Raw genomic sequence first — 22,141 nt, 5'->3', positions numbered from 1 at the left:
ACAGAACCGTAAAGAATTGTTAACGGAAAGCACACTGTTCAGGAGACATGACCCAATCCTTCTTCAGGGGACATGCTTTATCAGGAAGTTGAGTTTAGCTAAGTACTGTTAACAGATTGATATCAAAGAGGCAACTATGCCTTTCTAAAACTGTCTTTGGTTGACCAAGTCACAGACAGAATCTTGGGCAGGATAAGCACAAGACTGAACCTCCATAGAGCAGCTCTGCAGAGAATACTCTCTTGGTTAGAGATCATGATAAAGTCACTTTTTCCTCTTCCTAATCTCACCTAAGGAATTCAGGAACCTGGACCTTGTCACTGTAGGCACAGATATTCTGCCATGTCAGAGTCTGGCTCTGGTCTACCCAGCCCTGTGTCTCCTCAAACCTGCTAAGTTTGTTATCAGATTGCCTCTTCTCTTCCTCCTGTCCATGGGGACACGGTGTCCCTTTCATCACCATCACCCACAGGGTAACATGGTAGGGAGCACACACTGCTTAATTTTTCTCTGAGCTGTCCTCATCCCGGCAGCAGGGACTAGGGGCAGCGACAGCAGTGATAACCTCTTGTAACACACAAAGCGTACTTGCTAAGTTCACACTTAGACATGGGCTCCCTTGTCCCTGCAAGGCTACCAGAATGCCATGCTGGAACGCTGTCAGTTTTCCACAAAGATGCCTTCGTTTTCTAGGAGCATGGGCTAGGGAGGCCAAAATAACCTGGAGTCCACTAAGGTAACACAAACACTAGCTAGCAAGACCCCAGAATATGCGTGTCCAGCACTCAGCACCATGCACATCTTCAGTAATCTGCACGTCTTCACGATTCCGTATTCAAAAGGTAACAATGAGATGAAAAGTAGTGTCATATAGGGCTTCCCTGGTGGCACAGTGGTTGAGAGTCCGCCTGCCGATGCAGGGGACACAGGTTCGTGCCCCGGTCCGGGAGGATCCCACATGCCGCAGAGCGGCTGGGCCCGTGAGCCATGGCCGCTGAGCCTGCGTGTCTGGAGCCTGTGCTCTGCGACGGGAGAGGCCACGACAGTGAGAGGCCCGTGTACCGCAAAAAAAAAAAAAAAAAGTAGTGTCATATAAAGGCACTGGCTGGCCGATCGATCTTGATGAAATAACCCCATTTCTGTAGACTTGGTTTTGTCACCTGCAAAAGGATAGGGATAGTCTCCAAGGCCCCCTCCGGCTCTATCACTCTATGATTCTGTGAGTCAAGACTGTTACATTTTAAGTGCATCCAGAATGTATCAATTCAGTAACATTTATTGATCACCTACTCTATGAAAGGCCTGGCAGAGGGCACTGTGGGGGCCACATAGACACAGAAGATGGTCCCTGACATTGAAAGAGCTCGAAGTGTAATCACCACAGAATTCAGAAATATAAAAAATGTCAATTACATATTAAATGACTGGTATGTACAATTAGTCCTGAGAATGCAGAAATTACTAGAAAAATTTCATGAAGGAAGGAAGACTCAAGAAGGGACTTGAAAAAGAGGTAGAATATGAATAGGCTAGAAGTGGGACAATTACTAAGCAGTGCTACAAAACTTCTTTCAGTTCATCCAATTCAACGACTCCTCTGTACATCAGGAGCACCCAGGAGGGTCAGTCCAACAGGGTTTGATAGTGCCTTGATACGGTTTCCTCTAGATATAGCACAGTGAGGCATAAGCACTGATCATAGCAGCAAACTACTTCTACTTCAGGGCTCAAGAGTCACACAATCATTCTTGCCACAACAGAAGTCTCAGGACCTTGACCCCACTAGTGATCTGGTCACAATGTTAAAAGAGACAGCTAGGAAGCCACTTCCAGAACACAGTGCACTTGGTCCTTTCCCCAAGCTTTATGAGGAAGTTGAATTTGACTAAATACCACAATAGCCTTTCAGTAGCTGGACAGCTCACAGGTTGTCAGTGTCATTCTGCTATAGTGTCCTAACATTCCCGGCCAAGCTGTTTGCTATGTGTTCATCACACAAGCTGGACAGGGTTTGGGCAAAAAGGACTGAGAATGGTTCATGTGCTCAAAGCTCACACTTCCTAAATACCTCATCCTAAGAATACATTAGGAAGTTTTTTTTTTTTTAACTAAAGTATTTTTTTGAAGTATAGTTGATTTACAATGTTGTGTTAATTTCTGGTGTATAGCAAACTGGTTCAGTTATATATACATTCTTTTTTTTATATTCTTTTCCATTATGGTTTATCATAAGATACTGAATATAGTTCTCTGTGCTGTACAGTAGGACCTTGTTGTTTATCCATTCTATATATAAAAGCTTACATCTGCTCACCCAAACCTCCCACTCCATCCCTTCCCCACCCCACCCCACCCCCGCCGGCAACCACAAGTCTGTTCTCTACGTCCCTGAGTCTGTTTCTGTTTCATAGATAGGTTCATTTGTGTCACATTTTAGAGTCCATATATAAGTGATATCATATGGTATTCATCTTTCTCTTTCTGACTTACTTCACTTAGTATGATAATCTCTACTTGCAAGGAAATTTTTTTTTTAAGTACTGTACAATTTACACTCTGCTTCAAAATTCAAAGACATTTTTACTACAGATACAATTACATTTAAAATACAGCTACCTACTGGTAATCTTCTATCCCCTCCTTTTCTGTGTGTGTATTTGAATTTTCCAGACAGACACAAGAGTTATATAGAATTTCAGACTCTCAGAGTTGCAAGAGGCCTAGTGATAATCTAGCCCAATTTCCCATCCTAGGCAGGAATCCACTCTGTGACAGCAGCCCTGAGAGATGGCTACCCAGTTTCTTTGGAAACACTTCTAACAATACAGAGCTAACTCGCTCCTGGATGGACCACCTTTGCTCATTTTACGTATTCAACCTACTGTCTGTCCACTGAAAATTACAGGTCCCTCCTTTGAGAAATCTAAACGTGTAAAGGCAAAATCCAAAAATAAAAAGATGTCCACTGGCACTACTAACACTGCATGTTTTTCATCAAGGGGCGCCCACATGCCTGACCAGATTTCTCAAGCCATCTGGCTGACCCAGGGCTGTGCCACGGGTGGTTATAAATCACCTCGCACTCGTTCCTATGCACCTGCTGCAAGCAGGACGCTGTTACTAAATGCAGGTCCAGATGTGCCTCAAGATCTGAACTTTCTTCCTCAAGGCCAAAATGCAGCAGCCAGGGGACATATAGTCTACGCTCCTAGACAGTTTAAAGATGAAAAGAGACAGCCCTTTGTCACTGGTGGTTCAGACACCCTCAACTGCCTGAAGGCAGGGGGCTAGATCAGCTGATTTTTTTTTTATGCGCGGTATGGGGGCCTCTCACTGTTGTGGCCTCTCCCGTTGCGGAGCACAGGCTCCGGACGCGCAGGCTCAGCAGTCATGGCTCATGCGCCCAGCCGCTCCGCGGCATGTGGGATCTTCCCCGGACCGGGGCACGAACCCGTGTCCCCTGCATCAGCAGGCGGACTCTCAACCACTGCGCCACCAGGGAAGCCCCCAGCTGATTTCTTGAGGTCTCCCTAAGTTCTCATACTAGTGAAGGAGCCCATATTCTGCCCCCAAACCCTATCCACCACCACGTGGTGGGTAGTAAATTACAGACCCCAAAGAAAAAGGTCAACCAGAAAGAAATGTCATTCCTCAGAGGCATGCTGGTATCCTCTGTACAGCCTGTCATTGGTTAGGCTCAAGGCAGCTGCCACCTAGAGTGCCTGTGTGTCTGCATATGACAGACAGATGCATGCACACTCACAAACACAGATTCTACCATTCTCAGTAAAAAAAGCATTCATTGCCAGGGTCCTCTCCCCTTTGGTCAGATGTAGCCTTCCCCACTCCACTGCTCAGCTAACACGTTTACTTCCTTCTCCCCTCCGGCCTCCTTACTCCCTCCCCCAAGCCCTACCCTCAAAAATATTTACCCCACAGACAGCTGGAACCCAGGGCAGTTTACAAACAACCTCGCCCTTCATATCTGAGGGCAAAGCGCAAGAAATAACTTGGGGGAAAAAGTCATCTTGGTAGAAAACCCAACCTGCCTCTGTCAAACAGTAACTTGGCTAATTACAAGCTTCATCCCACAGGCAGTTTTCTTCAGAGGCCTTCAGGGCCGAAGTGGAACAGATCCGTATCAGACTCTGTCTGGCTCCCAGATACAAAAAGGGTCAAATGCCAGTAGCTCCAAATTTCAAGTTCCCTTGGCCAGTCAAACCAGAGGTTTCCTGGGCCCAGAATTACCAGCTCACTCAGGGTCTAGGAACAAATCTCATCTCTGTTTTGAATGGTTCCAACCACAAAACTTTAACCCTGGGCGGGGCAGGGAGGGTGGCAAAAGAGCTAGTGATTCAGCAGAGGAAGGAGTGAGAATGATAGAAAGCAGAGTTCATCTCTGCACTTCCAAAAAGAAGCAAGGCAGGAATAAAACAAAGAAAACTTGGAGAAGGGTGACGAGTGGGGAAACATTTTTTTTAATGTTATGCATATGCCTGCCCACCTGCACACACTCACTTGTACCACACATAGGTACACACACACACAAGTACACACACACACACACACACACACACTCAGCCATGAAACTCAGACTGGAAAGCAGCTAAGAAGCCAACATCAAACTGTCTGACTTTGCCAAATACTTTACAAAGTCAGCAGCAATAGCAGCAACAGAAGTGCCTTTGACAAAGAGGTCCTCTGACCTTACTTTCCTAGCCCTGTTATAAACTACGTCCCCCTCCTTCCTCTGCTGTTACTCAAGCCAGCTGCAAACATCAAAAAGTCCGGTAAAGGGCTTCCCTGGTGGCGCAGTGGTTGAGAGTCCGCCTGCCGACGCAGGGGACACGGGTTCGTGCCCTGGTCCGGGAAGATCCACGTGCCGCGGAGCAGCTGGGCCCGTGAGCCATGGCCACTGAGCCTGCGCGTCTGGAGCCTGTGCTCCGCAACGGGAGAGGCCACAGCAGTGAGAGGCCCGCGTACCGCAAAAAAAAAAAAAAAAAAAAAAGTCCGGTAAAGCAGCCCAAAAAAAAATCACTCTTGATGCACTGGGTAAGCCTGAAGCCCTTATAGAAGAAAGACAAAAATGAGCCCCAAGAGACCAGAGCTCATTTTAATTACCCACGAAGTCTGGCCAAGAAGCCCTGTCCTCCGTCCCATGGCCACACCCCCTCATGGGAGCTCCATTTCCAGGTCACGGGGCACAGGAACTGTAGCAGGCTCCTATTAGGTGTGGTTCACAGTCCACAAACACACCTCTTGGCTCCTCAAGGCCTTCCTCATAATACTGTAATCCCAAACCGATCAGCATTACTCCCAGCCCTAGAGTGTACAGCATTCTCAGCATACCCAGGAGTCATGCCACAGTACCCTAGAATCCAACTGGCCACTTCCCTTGAGCAGTGACCTACACGGACTTCAAACAGTGGCTCTAGTACTAGCTATTACATCACAGAAAAAATAACTCCAAGGCTGGTATCAGGCACACACAGAATAGAGAGTTGTTTATGTTGAGCGATTCTGAGTGAAAGAAAGAGCAACTCACATTTAATAAGCACATATGTGCCACACACACAGCTAGATTGTGGCACAGCTGAGGCTGGAACCAATCTGCAGGTTCCCAATTCAGTTGGCTTTTCAATTTAACAGCTAACTGAGAGCGGAGCCCTAAGGAAATAGGACCCAGAATAACAGAATAAGTGAGTATTATGGGGTGGAGTTATGACCACGGGGCGTGCCCCTAGGCTCGGGAGGGGTAGGGAAGAGGCAGTCTGTCACTAAGCACCTAAGGAGACCACTGAAAAGGGGAGGTGAGTAATAAAGACAAACTCTTTTATTTCCCAAGTGTTCCAAGGGTGGCCCCAAATCAGTGCTATAAAATTGGTATCAAGGGTCTTGGTGTTTCTAGGAGGCACATACTCTGCTATAAGCTCAAAGCAATGAATTCAGTTGGCATGATCTATAGACATTGCCCAAGAGGACAATGACAGCCATCCAAGGACTAGCCACAAACTCCCCAGAAAGAAGGTTCTTCCCCTGGACCCAAGGTAACCATAATCAGGCAACTGTACTCAATGGAAACTCACTCGAAGGCGAAGAAGAGTGTACACGTCCCCAGGATGAGGAAGAGGGTCAAATAGAAGATGCCCTTTTGCCGGGCCATCATCACGCGGCCATCACAACAGAAGGTGTTCCTGCCTGGGAGTTTCTCCCATTTCCGTGTCACCTTCTTTCTCACCACCATCACAGACATGATTGGAATTCCTGGTCCAAAATGGGTTTTGTGATTACAAGAGGGAAGAAACAAAAGCTGAGCCCAGCTTTGAAATCACGTTGCCTGCTATTGCTGCCGCTGGGTCAAACATCATCAGAAGTCCAATTTCTAGCCCTAAGAAAAAGCACACACACACACACACAAATGAGACAGGAACAAGAAAATGCAGTTCAATCTTCCTTTCCCAGAGGCAGAAAGATGAGCACTGCTTGAAGGGATGGGGGTGAGGAAATGGGAGAGTTTATTTCCAATCTGTTTTTGTCCCCTAAAAGAAGAAAAGGTTAAAGGTTCTCAAAAAGAGAAGGGGGCTAGCATATCTTCTTAAATATACCCCTTTACTTCCAATATAATACTGATGATGTGATTATCATAGAACCTTGGAACTAGAAGGGATTTTGTAGTTGATAGGCCCAATTACTTTGTTTTGGAAATGAGTAAAGTGAAGACCGAAGAGGGGAGATAACTTCTCCAGGGTCACAAAGCCATGAAGCGAAGCCAAGAAAACAGGTCTGCTGACTTTCAGTCCAGGGAACTTTCCACTATACCATATTTTTCTATAATCATCACAAAGAGGACTCTAAAAATAATAGTAGAGTTTCTGCCCTTAAGGAGCCATTCCCACCCCTCCTCCAGTTCTTCGCCTTCTTTCTTCAATTAGCCACTCAAATGTGAATCACACCAGGGAACAAGTCATCCTCTGGCAGAGCTAGGAGGTTGTGGACACTCTGTACACAAACCCAGGTTGTATTTACTCAAAACAGATTTCCCCTAATCAAACCCTCCTAACTTCCTGAGTCCGGGAAATGAACCAACCTTGCTGGTCTAGCCTAACATTGGTGGGAATCTTAATGAAACCACATCACAGACCTGTAGGTGAAAGGCTGACTTAAGCAGGAGAGGTTCTGATATGGCTGGGGGGAGGAGGGGCGGGGGGGGGGGGACGGCAGCAGTCAAGAAAAGTCATAAAGGTGCTTTCTGGGACATTTCAGAAGTACCATCTCCACTTAGCATCCTGAATCCCCAGGCCCAGCCTTTCTCTGCCACTGCCACCCTTCTCCTCCTCTCAGGTCGGGTGCTGTGGCCTCTATTTACTGATACCACATGCCCCGCGCTGGCAAGAATGAGGCGGAAGCCTGCAGCCCAACTGACTGATGAGAAACAACCAACTCGAAATCATTCCTGGGCTGGAGAGGGTAAGGGTCCCAAGAGAGACGAGGAACTGAGCAGGAAAAGGAGAAGGTGGAAGGCTTGGGAAAGGGGAGGGGGCACCAGAGGTACAGAGAACACTTCCTTTGTGTAAAACTAACCTGGAAAACAATCTTCTCCTGATAAACCGGCCCAGCGAGAGAAGAGAGACCAGGAAGGGGAGCCGGGCCTGGGAGAACAAAGATCAAAATCCGTCAAGAACCAGCGACCGGCCCAACGGCACGGGGCCGAGGCCGGAGTCCCAGGCGGGCGGCGGGCGCGGCCTCGGGAGGCCCGCCCTGCCTCGGCCACGCCGCCGACCACCGCCCCGGGCAGGTTGGGACGTGCGCCACCTCCGCACGCTCGTACACACTCACACACGCCCCGCCACGTGTAGTCACCCCCGGCCAGGGGCTCGGAAGTTGCCTAGCCGAGAAGGGGAGAGCCAGGGTCCGCGCGTCCCGGAGCAGCCGCGGGAGCGGTAGACCACGCGGCCGAACCCCGGAGACCCCCACCCCCACCCCTTGTTACCTGAACCCCGGAGACAGAACTCGGCCGGGAACCGAGGCCAGGAAGTGCACTGTCCCAGGGGACCGCGTCGGCCGCCCGAGGTGGCAGCGGCTTCTCCCCAGCCCGGAGGCTGCCTCCTCCTGACAAGGGGCCCCAATGGTCGGGGCCCTAAACCAGCTGTGGCAGCCGCCCACCACTGGGCGAATGGAACGCTCCTCACGTCACCAGGTCGTTCCAGTAGTTGCTCGCCCTCCATTGGCTGATCCTCCTCTGTGCCTCCGCCTCTGCCACCCCTGCCCCGAACTACCATTGGCTGAGCCAAACGCCGCTCGACGATGCCTCCGCCCCACTCTCCCACCCATCTCCCGGCTTCTTGCCCACCTGCCAAGCCATTGCCAGACTCCCTTTGGGGTCTGAGCGCCAATGTGAAGTGTCGCCTTCTATTAATATAGTTCCAAAGAGACTGGGGTGAAGGGTAGTGCCAATGGGACCAGGAGGGACAGGGGACCTGCCTCCCCCCACACGTACTGTGAGACGCTGAAGCAACACTGGCTCACAGATCCCGGTGCTCACCCCAAACTAGGTCCTCCCTGGGCCTCTCCAGCCCTGCTTGCATGAAATCAACTGCGACTCGGGATTTTACTCTTTACCGGCGTAAAAACAAGTCCTCTGCCTCCCAAGTCCTATTCACTAGGTAGGGACCCCACCTCTGTCCCAGTCACCCTGGCCTGCAGCTCTAAGGCTTTCAGAACAAAACAAACAAACGTAAAAAGGAACTTGAAAGGAATAACTGTCCCCAAGAATAGAATAATTTTGCAGTATCGTAAACAAAAAAATTGACAGTGATGAGTTTAGAGAAACTCTACTTACAGGACGTAAATTCTTTCAGGTAGATAATGAAGTAAAGATTGCTCCAAAATGCTTGTAAATTCGTATTAGATTTGAAGAGCTTGTGAAAATGAGGCGGCGGGCGGGGCGGGGAGAGCGGGGAGCGGGAATCCAAGGCAGAATTTCCACCCACCAACCACATTGATTCTTTCCTTCTGTCGCCTTCCTCAGCAGGGCAGTTATTACCATGATGAGCCACTGCTACTGATCTGAGCAAGTGGCATCCTTTAGAGTAAGATTGGAGTGGGGAAAACAGTTGAGAACCAGAGTATCAATATTATACAGTAGACTTTAAAAGACACTAGGTCTGTTTCCACTAGGATGGCTCTTGGCTTCCAAATATAAAGGGAAATAAGAGAGAGGGCTAAAGGTGGCCTTTCCTTACCTGTCACGCGGTTAGGGAGAGTGCCCAGATTGTCAGCTATTTTCCTGAGCTTGAATAAAGTTTCTCTAGGGTGAAGGTATTTGCAATGAATACAAAAGAGACTGCCAACGCTCTTCCCAAAGCAGTTTTTTGTGTTAGTTGAAGGACCACGTGCATGGTCAAGAACTATTTCTCCTTTTACAGGATTTGGGTCCCACATGATATGAAGCAAAATGCTACCTAATGATAGTTACATTTGACACTTTCATGGCACCCTTCAATCAAAAATTTTAAAGGATTAAAAAATCACTAGGTAATTCTCTTATGAGAGAGATGTGTTATAATTAATATGTAGGGGAAAGTATGTCTTTATAAAGGTTCTATTGTTCCCCAGCACTCATGCTGATTATAATCATCGGTTTAGTCTTTATGAACCTTATGATCAGTATCATTGCCTCCAGTTCTCCCCTTTAAATCCTGGAGGCTGCTGGTATTGCACACACTTGGTATGGAAGGGAGAGGAACGTCCCTCAGCCCCATCAGGCCCCTGGATTCCCAAGCCTGTGTACACCAGGTGCCCTTGGGAGTGGCACAGTCACCCCAGCTGCCATCCTCCTAACTGGGGAGCGGACAAAAAGAAACCTCCACAGCATCCAAACATACTTTGTCCATATCTCAGGTGCAGATGAAGCCCGGGGCGTCCTGGAATCAATGTGTCACGGCAACGCATTCCTGAGCTCTGCCCCTCCCTCCTCTGGGTCACATTCCCTCTGGGATTAAGTGGCTGTGTAGGTCAGGTTTGCTTTATTACAATCTATTATTATTTGTACTCACCTCTAAAAGAAAAATAAGGAAAATGTATATGGACAAACATTCCATACCGATTCCTTCTATGTCATTACATCGTTTTATATAATCCCGAAAGTCTTAATACACACACCCAACTACACTGTGACTATAAACTAAGATCGTTTTTTTCTTTTCTTTTCTTTTCTCTTTCTTTTTTCTGTTTGCTCTTCCACAAATCTCTAGACTTCATGCGTCCAAATCGGTTTTGGCCTCTTTGAAGGGGAGTTACAGTCACATGGTGAGCGCTCGAAACAGCATGGAATAAAGGTCCAGGTTTCCACTGTGTGGTCACATATATTCTGGTGTGCTTGTTTAAAAGCACCTGTCTCCATATTGATGGTTCCTGTGTGAGTGTGTGTTCATGGTGTGTAGGTGTAAAGTGCTGTCTGAACAACCTCAGATCCTGAGTGCCGCCACTGGGTTGCAGCTTGCCTGTTAGTGTTGCTTCAGACATCTCTTCTGTAAACACCCAGAGACCCCTTCAGTACTGTATCCAAGAACAGACCCCAAAACTTAGTCCGCATCCTGCGGTCAACTCTTGTTGGCCCTTTTCTTCCTCTCTGTTTACTTTAGCCTCAACCCTTCCATGCCCCCTTGCTCTCCTACCCACACAAGTGTCCCTTCCCACCTCACCTACCTGGCCTGCTCTCCTCTCTTTACTTTCTGGCTATAAATAAACATATATTTGTAGAATGAATTGATGAACAAAGGAGAGAACCACGGACACCCTGTCCACACATGACCAACTAGTGTTCTTAAGCAACAGCTGTTTTCCTGAGGCCTGGGCTGCTATCACTGACGCAGAAGAGACAGGATGGTGTGCATAGTCGAAAGCTCCAAAGCTTTACAGCCAGAAGGACCCAGGTTCAAATCCTGGCTCTGCTACTTAGTAGTTTATGTAAACTACAGCAAGTAATTTCTCCTTTCTGAGCCAATTTCCTCATCTGTAAAATACAGCTAATGCCCACTTCATAGAGTGATAAAGGGGATTGAAGGTAATGTGTGTGTGCTAAATGTCTGGCATATAGGAGAAACACAATCAATGTTGTATGTTCTAATGACGTCTGTGGTAACTGTCGTTTCCCACCTCCCTCCTTGACCTGCACTGCTGACTTGGGGGAGAAAGGTAAGAAGAAGGAGACCCATTCTTCACTCTGTCGAACCCTTGTCATCCATGTGCCGCATGTTTACAGACCCTCTAAATCCGTCACTGAAATTAATCCTTATCTGACTGGCCACTTAGTTTCTCAATCCCCGGGGAACCCTACTGCTGCTTGGGAAAAGCTTGGGCTGTAATCTTGGTCTAGTAGAATGGCTGTTACGTAGCACCATCACCTCAAGTGAATCCTCAATACGGCCTCCACATTATTTGTTTCAACAGGTGAGAGATCAACGGCATCTCTTTCATTACACAACTTCTGTGTTCACATCACTGTGCTGGGATTGTTGGCTCCTGTCAGAGACTGAGAAGCACCTTAAAGACGCCACCGTGTGAAAGCCAAACATACAAGAAGTCCAATAAAAACTGCCTGGGGTGACAGGGAAGGTGCTATCACAATGCAACTAAATTGCTCAAACCCAGCCTCTGCTTCTGCCTCTGATGCCTGTCTGCTCTCGCTGGTTCTGAATTTTATTTCATCTCTAGATTGTGGATTTCTGACTCCACCAGGAATGATTTTAGATGCTGTGTCAGACCCCTCAACACTAGTCCTAAGACTACCCTCTCACTAAACAGGAGTCATAATAACATCAAGAGAGACCATTTATTAAGGACCTCCTCCGAGCCAGGGATTGTGCTAGGTCCTCACAGCTTAGGTTCCTAGATTATGGTCTAAACTCAATGTCTAAGTGAGAGCATCTGATACTGACCCAGCACAGCCCTAGCCTCCCACTCTGCCCAGCCTTCTCATTCCAGGAGCTGACCTCAAGGGATTGTGTAGCCCAAAACTATAAGCTGGTTTATCGGTCAGTTAAGTATGTGTCAAGCACCCACAGTTTGCCCAGCCTGTACTAGGCACTATGGGAAATACCAAAGAAGTAAATAACATGATCCCAGGCTCTAAGGAACTTCAAATATTCTAAGCAAAAAAAGACCAGCTCATGTGAAGTCATTAAAGATAAACATGAAACAGGGCAATTGAGTCCAATTCTCAACCACGCACAGCAGAGTCTCCAACCTTTTAAGGAGAGCTTGCCTCAGAAGGGTGTACCCTCTCAAATACTGTTGATAGAAGAGGAAATTGGAAAAATCTTTCAGTAAGGCTATTCAGTAGTATCTCTTAATATTTTTACATTATATAACCGTTGACCCAACAATCCTACTTCTATTGAGAAACACTAGCACATATGTTCAAAAACATATGTACAAAGATGTTCACTATAACATTGTTTGTCATTGCAAAAGTTAGCAAACAAAAAGTTCTTTAACTGTATACACAGGAAAGGGTAGACTATCACCTTCCTGTATGTATGTATATATATTTCAATAAAGATTTTACATTAAAAAATTAAGTATCTATCTGCTGACATGTAAGTATGCCCAATATATACTAAGTTTAAAAACCAAGTAACTAAACTTTTATAAAATCCAAACTTTATAAAATTTAAAAACCATTTTGTGTGTGTAAGTGTATGATTTTATGTACATATATTTTATTTTAAAAGTCTGGAAGGATATTTACTGAACAGTGGTTACCTCTGAGGAGTGAGAGTGATGAACAAACTTTTAAGTTTTACTTTATACACTTCTTTCATGTCTGAATTAGTTGTAAGGAGTATTATTAATTTTAGGACTTAGAAAGATTTAAAAAATTATTATAAGGCTGTATACCTCTCTTTCAATATGGCAGAATGACCACATGCATTTATATCCACTCTCTCCTAAGACATCATTAGAATTATAGTAAAGGGATTAAAAAGGCATAAGCTCATAACAAAGAAGAGAAGAGGGGCATTAGATGACAGTATATTTCACAAATGTCTGGAAGACAGAAATTGGAGGAAACGGTATTGACTGAACACACAAAAACTAAGGCTGATTCTGGAAACAACCAGCCCAGAAAAACACTGTACAGAACATAAAAAGAGTCATCCAGGAAAAAGGGAAGTTGGCAAAAGAGATGGTATGCTTAAGAGCTAGGAAAACTGAGGATACAATAAAGGCACAGAATGCAAGAAATAATCCAAAAAGAGGCAATGAAGAAACATCAAGAAAAACAAAATCTGTACAAGAAGTCCATGGATCAAATGTGAAAATGCAAAGAATTGGATAGAATTAACACAGGAAGTGGGCTTCTAGACAAATAGAATTTATTCTGAGCACTAGACAAAATGAGAAAGCTGGGAAATAGCAGAGATATGGTAAAGACAGCATATGTTTAATCGACCCACAGCAAAAAAAAAAAAAAAAAAAGGCAATCAAAAACTCAAGGAAAATACAAAGCCTGCTGAATATTCACCTGCCAGCAACTGATACAAGAGGCATTTCCTCCCTGCAGCTACACTTGCTGTTTGTTAGTCTGATGGTTAAGAAATTGTATCTCATTTTAATTGCTCCAGGTATTGGTGAGGTAGAGCATCTTTTCATGTGTCTTTTGACCATTTTTATTTCCTGTTTTAAAAATTTCTTATATATATCTGTTTCTCATTTAAAATTTTTTTTACCTTTTGGTGTCATTTTTGCTGACTTATTGGAGTTTGCTGTAAATTTTGAATCAGTTCTTTGACACATATTGCATTTTTTTCTATTTTATCACTTATCTTTAAGATATCTTGTGTAAAATTTTTAAATTTTGTTTTAGTCAAGTTTGCTAAATTTTTTTTATATTTGCAATTTCTTACTTTATATTTGCAATTTTTATTTAAGAAGGCCTTTCCTACCCCAAATCAACAACATTTTTCTTCTATAGTTTTACCTAATGATTTGGAGGTAGTTTATTTTCCATTTTTAGCTCAAAAAAGACATTCATACACAATTCATCATTAAGGTAGTTTTCGATGGGACTGAAAACAAACAGCTTCTATTTATTTGGGAAGTTCTACTCAGCATTTGAAAAATCTGAAGTCTGACATGTTAAAAACCATAATTTTACTCATTAAATTCTACTTATCACGAATCATAATTGTTAAGGAAGGACCTACATAGGAAGTCAAATTTTAAATAAAGTTTTGTTCTAGGCTAAAAAAAAATTCAAGGAAAATACAAAACTGTTCAAAAATACCACTTTCCAATAATGAAGACAACTAGAACATGGAGTGATATAGAATAATTGATGGAAGTTGTAACATGAAAATGTAATCAAGGCCCATTTCTTGGCTTTACACTGAAAACTCTACAACTGTAATAAGACAAACACTATCTTTTTTGGTTTTTAACCTTTGGAATCCAACCTAGAGACAATCACCGGAAACTTAATTATGATTACAAAGTATAAAGTAAATGTTAACAAACAATGAAGCAACATAGGGTACAGAAATTGAAAGGTAGATGAAGTTAGGGGGGGTGGAAGGATGTGTAGAGGCACTAATATTCTAATTTTAGAAAGTATAGACTCAAGAGATTCGATCTATAGATGATGGAACAAGAAATAGAGATTTATGTGTCTTATATAAAGGCACGAAGATAACCAAAAAAGACATGCAAACAAAAGGATACACATTAAAATGGTTGTCTGTTGGGAAGGGAATTAAATAGAGGAACTAAAAGGAGTGATGTATTAGGAGGAAGAGAGAAGTGGTTGCTGCAGTGTAAGTGAGCTAAATCTCCATTTATTAGAGCAGGAAGTCACTAGATGGACGATGTCTAGACCTGGTCAACCAAGGAAGGACGTATCATTTAGAGAAAATGGATTATTACAACACTCCCCTCACTGGTCTCTCTGCTTCCACGCTTGCCCCCTTTTGATCTATTATAAACACAGCAACTAGAGAGATTCTTTTAAAAGTTAACTCAGACCTTGCCACCCAATGGCTTCCCATCTGTGAAATTATAGAAAAAATTTTTATTGGTCTCTGCCCCCCAGTTCCTGGCAAAGAGCTCCTAAAACCCTTGTCATTTCCTGGGTGATAGGAGTGTCTTTTGTTCTAATGAGGCAGTGCTGGGTGGGCTCCTGGCTGGCTCCTGGATGAAGGCTGGTCACCAGAAAGACAGAACCATGATTAGTAGCTTGGAGCTTTCGGTCCCACCCCCCATTCTCTTGAGAAAGGAGAAGGGCTGGAAATGGAGTTAATAATCAATCATGCCTACGTGATGAGGCCTCCATAAAGCTCCCAAAAGTCTGGGTTCAGAGCTTCCAGGTTGGTGAACACATCCATATACTGGGAGGGTGATGCACCCCAACTCCAAGGGGGCAGAAGCTCCTGTGCTCAGGACCCTCCCAGACCTCGTCCTATGTATCTCTTCATCTGGCTGTTCATCTGTATCCTTTTATAATAAACTGGTAAACATAAGTAAGTGTTTCCCTGAGTTCTGTGAGCTGCTCCAGCAAATTAATTGAACCCGAGGAGGGGGTCATGGGAACCTCAGATTTACAGCCCATCAGTCGGAAGTAGAGGTGGCAACCTGAACTCACCATTGGCATCTGAAGTTGCGGGGGAGGCAGTAGTCTTGTGGGACTGAGCCCTTAACCTGTGCAATCTGATGCTCTCTCCAGGTAGAAAGTATCAGAATTGAGTTAAAGTGTAGGACTCCCAGCTGGTGGCACCGAGTATTGTCTGTTTTAGGGAAACCCACATACACAACTGGCGTCAGAAGTGCTGTGAGTATGGCAGTTGTGTGAGAGTAAAGGAGAAACACAGGAAGGAAAAACAAGATGTTTCTAATTCACCATCTCATTCGGAACAAAAGCCAAAGTCATTACAATGGCTTACTAGACCTCAGCCAGTCATCTGCCTCAGCATCTCCCAAGCCCTGCATCTCCTGCTACTCCCCCTTGCTCACTCTGCGTCAGCCCCAGTGGCCTCCTTGCTGTTCCTTGAGCAAACTGGACATGTTCTATCACAGGACCATTTTGCACCAGCTGTTCTGTCTGCCTAGAATTCTCTTTCCCCCAGGTATTTGCATGGATTGCTCTATCACCTCCTTCAGGTCCTTACTCAGAATCTCCCCTTCTCAGAGAGATTTTCCTTGGCTACACTATTTGAAATTGCAGGCCCCCGCCCCCAAGAACTCCCTATCTCCTTCTTCTGCTTTTTCTCCATAGCACTTACTGTCTTTTAACATACTATATATTTTAATTATTTATCTTACTTATTGTTGCTCTCCCCTACCGGGATGTAAACTCAATAAGAGCACGGATTTTTGTGTTTTGTTCACTGCTCTATCCCCAGTGCTGAGAACAGTGACTAGCACACAGTAGGTGCTTGTTATGGGCTGAATTGCATGCTCCCAAAATTTATATGTTGAAGTCTCAACCTCCAGTACTTCAGAATGTAACGGTATTTGGAAATAAGGTCTTTAAAGACGTGATTAAATTAAAATGAGGCCGTTGGGAAGGGGTCATAATCCAGGATGACTGGTATCCTTATAAGAAGAGGAAGAGACACCAGGGGTGCACATGCACAGAGGAACAATCACGCGAAGACGCAGCAAGAGGGTGGCCATTTTTAAGCCAAGGAGAGAGGCCTGGAACGGATCCTTCCCAAATGGCCCTCAGAGGAAACCAAGCTTTCTGGAACCTTGATCCTGGACCTCCAGGCTCCACAACTGTGAGAGAATAAATTTCTGCTGTTTAAGCCTCCCAACCTGTGGTATTTTGTTATGCCAGCCCTAGCAAACTAACACAGTGCTCAATAAATATGTGGTTTGAGTGAATGGATAAACAGGTTGATAGATACTACAGGAACATTAGAAAAACCCAAACCAGAAATAGTTAAAAGTGGTAACCCTCAGGGAATGGGACCACAGGTGGGGAGGAGTGGGGCAGGAGATAGTTGCTTTTTATTGTAAGGAAGCCCTTTGGCACTATTTCATTTTTAATCACATGAATGTATCACTTTGATAAACATTTATAAGTGTTCATTTTTAAAAGGGGGTTTTACAGAACAACAACAAAAAACTACGTAAGTTCACCTGGGGACGATTTTGCACCAGAGGACATTGGCAACGTCTGGACGTTTTTTGGTTGTCACAACTGGGGGTGGAGTGCTACTGACATCAAGTGGGCCGAGGCCTGGGACGTTGCTAAATACCTTACAATGCACAAGACAGTGCCTCACAAAAGAATTATTCGACCCAGAATGTCAAGAGTGGTCAGACTGAGAAACTGTTTTACATAAATGTGTGGATGATAGCTCCATAACAAGTTACTAAGGAAAGTTATGGCTGTTGAGTAAATAGAATTAACCTCTGAGAAGAACATCATGGAGGAGAAGTACCATACTATCCTACAATCCATTCTTTGGTGCCTCTGTTAGAGAAAAATTCTGGACTGATGGAAGTACTAGGAACATGGAAGGCATAGAGGGACTGACTGACCTCTGTCTATAGATCCTTATACAAAACTTCACTACACACAAACGCAAATGGCCATTCATCCCATATTACCTCACTTTCACTGCACTGCCTCTTCCTGCCAGTCCAATTCATCCCCTTGGCTCTTCACAAATCAACATTCGACACTCCCTTCTTTCTTTTATCCCAAACTCCAAATTGAAGATTTCCCCCAGACCACAACGCATGCTGGAATGCCTCTTCCGCACCTTCGAGGCCAAGGTTTCTCCCTTCTGTTATTTACACAACACCTTTCTGATGAAACCTTCTCCAACTCCTTGGAAAAGAGTGAACAATTGCTCACTGAGTCCATACTGCGTAAAAACAGAACCCCTTCCTGCTCAACAACTAGAAAAAGAATCTACTTTTTCACATACACAACTAAGTAAATATTTAATGTATGGATCTGTTAGGTGTTTCTGTTGCTGTGTATTCCTGATAAATGAATCTGTGTTAGTGTTATGTCCAGTTAGAAGTGGTTTAGACAAATGTCTTGTGATCTGCTTTGGGTATATGGTTTCCAAGGAGGGATGTGAGAACGAGCAAGGGCAGTCACTGTTCCTTGCTACTGCTTATAGCATTAGTTTTCACCTCAAAGAGCAGCATTTTCATGCTGCCAGGTACTGAGTGCCAACAAGGGAAGGGAAAGATCTAGTTCCACCATCAACGCACTGTGGAAGATCTGTAGAAGGAAACACAAGAGACTGGTAGTAGTGCTTGCCTTCAGAGGTGGAAACTGGAGAACTTGGATATAAGGGTGGGAGAGAAAGCTAATTTTCAGTGTACACTCTTTTATAGCTTTGGAATTTTGCTCCATGTGCATATATTAGCTATACAGAAATTTTAATTAATTTCTATATCAATGTACTGTACAAAACTACAGTATTTGGATCTCAAGCCAAACCTCTACCCAGCTACAAATGGATACAAAATTATCCCATTTCTTATATTCAGAACTAAAGTATTAAATATATATTCAGACAATCTGTTAGACTGAATCCCACACCGAGAAAAAACTAAAGAGAAATTAATGTTTGTGAAGATATGTTCCTTGTTGATGTGATTTTCTTTGAATTGTGCTGAAATAGACAGAAGAAAATTGTCTATAGTAAACTATAATGTCCATCTACCTCACTAAAGCACTAATTTTAAGGACATTTAGAGGTCTGAGAAAACGCAGGGACAAAATTTTAATTACATTTTAATATGATATATAATTGATTGACCAGGAGCTTTTAGCACTCTGTGTTATAGGTGACAAAAGAAGACCATTCTATCCAGGAATAAATAGTCTCTGCCTTGTTTTAATTTGGATGTAATGATGATAGAGACCAAATCCCTTGGCATGAGAGAATGCTTTATTGAGACCTTCATTTCCTGAAAATTTCCACGTTACCCAGTGACTGTAAAACCGAATGTCGCAAGTTAAAAACAAACAAAACAACATAGAAATGTCCCTTGTCCAAACTGAGCCTCTCTTATGAAGATATACTCCTTTTTTATATGAACTTGAGAATGTCTACCAGGTCTCTGGCCATCCAAGGTAAACGGTCACTAGTCTGATGTATCTTTCCCTGGAAACTCCACGAAATTGACTTTAATTCCCATTAAGGAACCTCACCCTACTGGCACCTCTCATCACATCTTGCTTCTAATCTCTGAATTCATTTGCATAGAAGGTAAGCTGAAGACTAATTTTCAAAAGGTGATATGAATATGTTAAAACAAAAAGAATGTGCTTCTTAACTTCTCTTCTAAATGCGGAAGGAAGCTGGCTAAGCTGAATCAGCTAAACCGGGCTATCTAACTACCTGGAGCTATTCAGTATATCTTTGCCCTTCTACTCTCTGTGTTTCTGTTCCGGGTTAAATAATATCCCATTAGTTATTATATTTCTCTGTAGAAATTTGATCTCTGTTATTCTAAAATAAAAAAGGTATCTCTTCGCTCTTACAAAGTCTGCTCCTATCTGATAACAGCTTAATTGGTTGTGCATGTAACTCTGATATGTTCGTCTGCTCGCTCTGCCATAACAAAATACATAGACTGGGTCGTTTAAACACAGAAATTTATTTTCTCACAATTCTAGAGTCTAGAAGTCCCAGATCAAGGTACCAGCTTGATTAGGTTCCTGGTGAGAGCTCTCTTCCTGACTTGCAGACGGCTGTCTTCTTGCTGTGTCCTTACGTGGCCTTTTCCTCTCTGGCATGCAGAAAGAGAAAAAAATGGAGGTGGGGGTGAGGGAGAGAGATCTGGTCTTTCTTCCTCTTCTTATAAGGACACCAGTCTTATTAGATTAGGGCCCCACCCTTATGACCTCACTTAACCTTTATTGCTTCCTTATAAGCTCTATCTCCAAATACAGTCACGTTGGGGGTTAAGGCTTCAATATGTGAATTGAGGGGGAGGGACACAATTCAGTCCTTAACAACTGGTTTAACACTAAAACAGATTGTTTTATATTTTAGTAAATTATCAGTTTATCAGAGATATATATAGGGAGTATGTAGCTACCTACCTATATACAAACAGAGAACATTAGAACCAGGCAAGAGGCAAAGTGAACAAATTGTTTTGAAATTGGTAGAGATGGTGCATAGAATGCATTTGGGGAAGGAAGAATAAGGATGTTAGGGAGGAATGGGAAAAATCAGCTGGTGGAATAAGAAAGGAGGAGCAGCAGCAACCTATACTGGCAGTCTTTAACCAGGAGAGTGTTGAGTTGCTAGCAAAGTCTTGCATCAAAGCAAACAAATTCCACAGGATTGAATAAGCTGCTTTGATTCCTTACTCCTCCCAATATTCACTGGGGCAAAGCTCTGTCTGGCAGGCTGGACTATGAACATTGGCCTAACCTGTCCCATCCTGATTGCAGGCTCACAGGAGAACAGCAACTATGTCCTTTTAACTCAGTTTCTACAGTATTATTGGGCAAAAAAACACATTTAAATGTTTTCAATGGTGATGATTATAAGAAAAATGGAATATAAATGGCTACTGACATGTTTCATTGTAACAACTTTTATAACCCCATTATCAAGGAGATGAATATCTTCATATTCCTAAATAAGAAGTAATCACATGTCTAAAGCCTCTTCGCCCCTCACTTATTTTGTTAAAACGCTATTCTCATTTATTTTCCATCTTTTCCCCCGGGTGTGCATTAGTTACTATGGAAACATTGGGATACCATAGTTTGAGCATATCAACATTCCCAAGTTCTATTAGAGTATGAAGCCAATTTATATCAAGGTTATCCTCAGGAGAGGAGTTGCTGCTGAGGGTTATAAATGAATGCAAGACAAGATGAAATGTATGGCACTGCCAGGCAAACACGGGCTTCACTTAGCATCACAGAAGGGATGAGGCTCATCTCATCTGCCCACTCTGTGTACAGAATTCCGACTGTAGTTAACAGTGAGGTCGTGTTGGTCCATTGGTATTGCTATAACAAAATACCATAAACTGAGGGGCTTATAAACAACAAACACTTATTTCTCATAGTTCTGGAGGCTGGGAAGTTCAAGATAGGGAGGCAGCATATCCGGTGTCTGGTGAGAAACTGCTTCCTAGACAGCTGACGTCTTTTCACTGTGTTCTCACATGGTGGAAGGGGCAAGGGAGCTTTCTGGGGTGTCTTTCATAAGGGCACTAATACTTCTGTGGTTTTTTTTGGTCTCACCGTGCGGCTTGCGGGATCTTAGCTCCCTGACCAGCAGTCAAACAGGGATGGAACCCAGGCCATGACAGTGAAAGCACAAAGTCCTAACCACTGGACCGCCAGGGAATTCCCTAGGGCACTAATCTTATTCATGAGGGCTCCACCCTGATGACCTAAGCACCTCCCAAAGGTCCCATCTCCTAATATCATCACCTTGGGGGTTCGGTTTCAACATATGCATTTTTGGCAGACACGAACATTCAGTCTACAGCAGAGGTCTACAAAGCAAAGATATTTATCTATAACAATAGTAGCATGGCTTCTTCTCTTTTTTGCTTTATCATGTATTTATAAACAATTTGTAATTTGTTTCTTTTCCACTTTAACCCAAGAGTTTTTAGACAAAGTCATTTAAAATTTCTAAGTGGCCAGATATTTTTTTGCTATGGTTTTATTGTTAATTTATCTTTTTTAATTTTATTGTGGTAAGAACTTTTGCCCACGTGTGTATGTTTACCTACTATACATTCTCAACCACAATGCACCACATACGACTAAAACTGAGTTTATCATTTTCTCTCTTGAACTAGATACTCCTCTATTTTCTTTATCTCCATTGTAATGCCACATGCATCCAACCACTCAAGCTAGAAATCTGTAAATTACCTTTGCCTTCCCCCTCTCCCTTACTCACTAAATTAAATCAGTCACCAAGCCCTGAAAATTTTACCTCCTAAAAATTCTTCAAATTTGTCCCCTCCTCTTTCTTCTTTGACATTACCTATTAAATAATGTGATGAGAGACGAGGATTAAGCTCACTTCGAGCACTCGCACCTCCCATCCATCCCTTCCAATATAATTTTCACATTAGCATTATTTCCTCTAATGGTTATCTTTTTTACTTTAAATAGTATGCTTAA

General features: G+C 43.8%; 1 protein-coding gene across 3 annotated transcripts in view; it reads right to left on the bottom strand.

Moving 5' to 3' along the window:
- ZDHHC9 (zDHHC palmitoyltransferase 9) overlaps nucleotides 1-8,179 on the bottom strand; it is a 33,552-nt gene extending 25,373 nt beyond the window's left edge. Inside the window, exons 1-3 of one of the 3 annotated variants that reach the window (XM_073799125.1) lie at nucleotides 7,991-8,179; nucleotides 7,582-7,649; nucleotides 6,087-6,388 (exon numbers count right to left, since the gene is read on the bottom strand). In XM_073799125.1, the coding sequence (XP_073655226.1) occupies nucleotides 6,087-6,253 (167 nt within the window). In that variant the 5' untranslated portion in view covers nucleotides 6,254-6,388; nucleotides 7,582-7,649; nucleotides 7,991-8,179. The remainder of the gene's footprint in view (nucleotides 1-6,086; nucleotides 6,389-7,581; nucleotides 7,650-7,990) is intronic. The other 2 variants (XM_073799127.1, XM_073799126.1) reach the window with 2 other exon arrangements.
- Between the last annotated feature and the right edge of the window lie 13,962 nt (nucleotides 8,180-22,141).

The sequence above is a fragment of the Tursiops truncatus genome, chromosome X, assembly GCF_011762595.2.
Source record: "Tursiops truncatus isolate mTurTru1 chromosome X, mTurTru1.mat.Y, whole genome shotgun sequence".
NCBI classification, from domain to species: Eukaryota; Metazoa; Chordata; class Mammalia; order Artiodactyla; family Delphinidae; genus Tursiops; species Tursiops truncatus.
The sequence above is the reverse complement of the archived record's forward strand: the minus strand, read 5'-3'. Positions and strand labels throughout refer to the sequence as shown.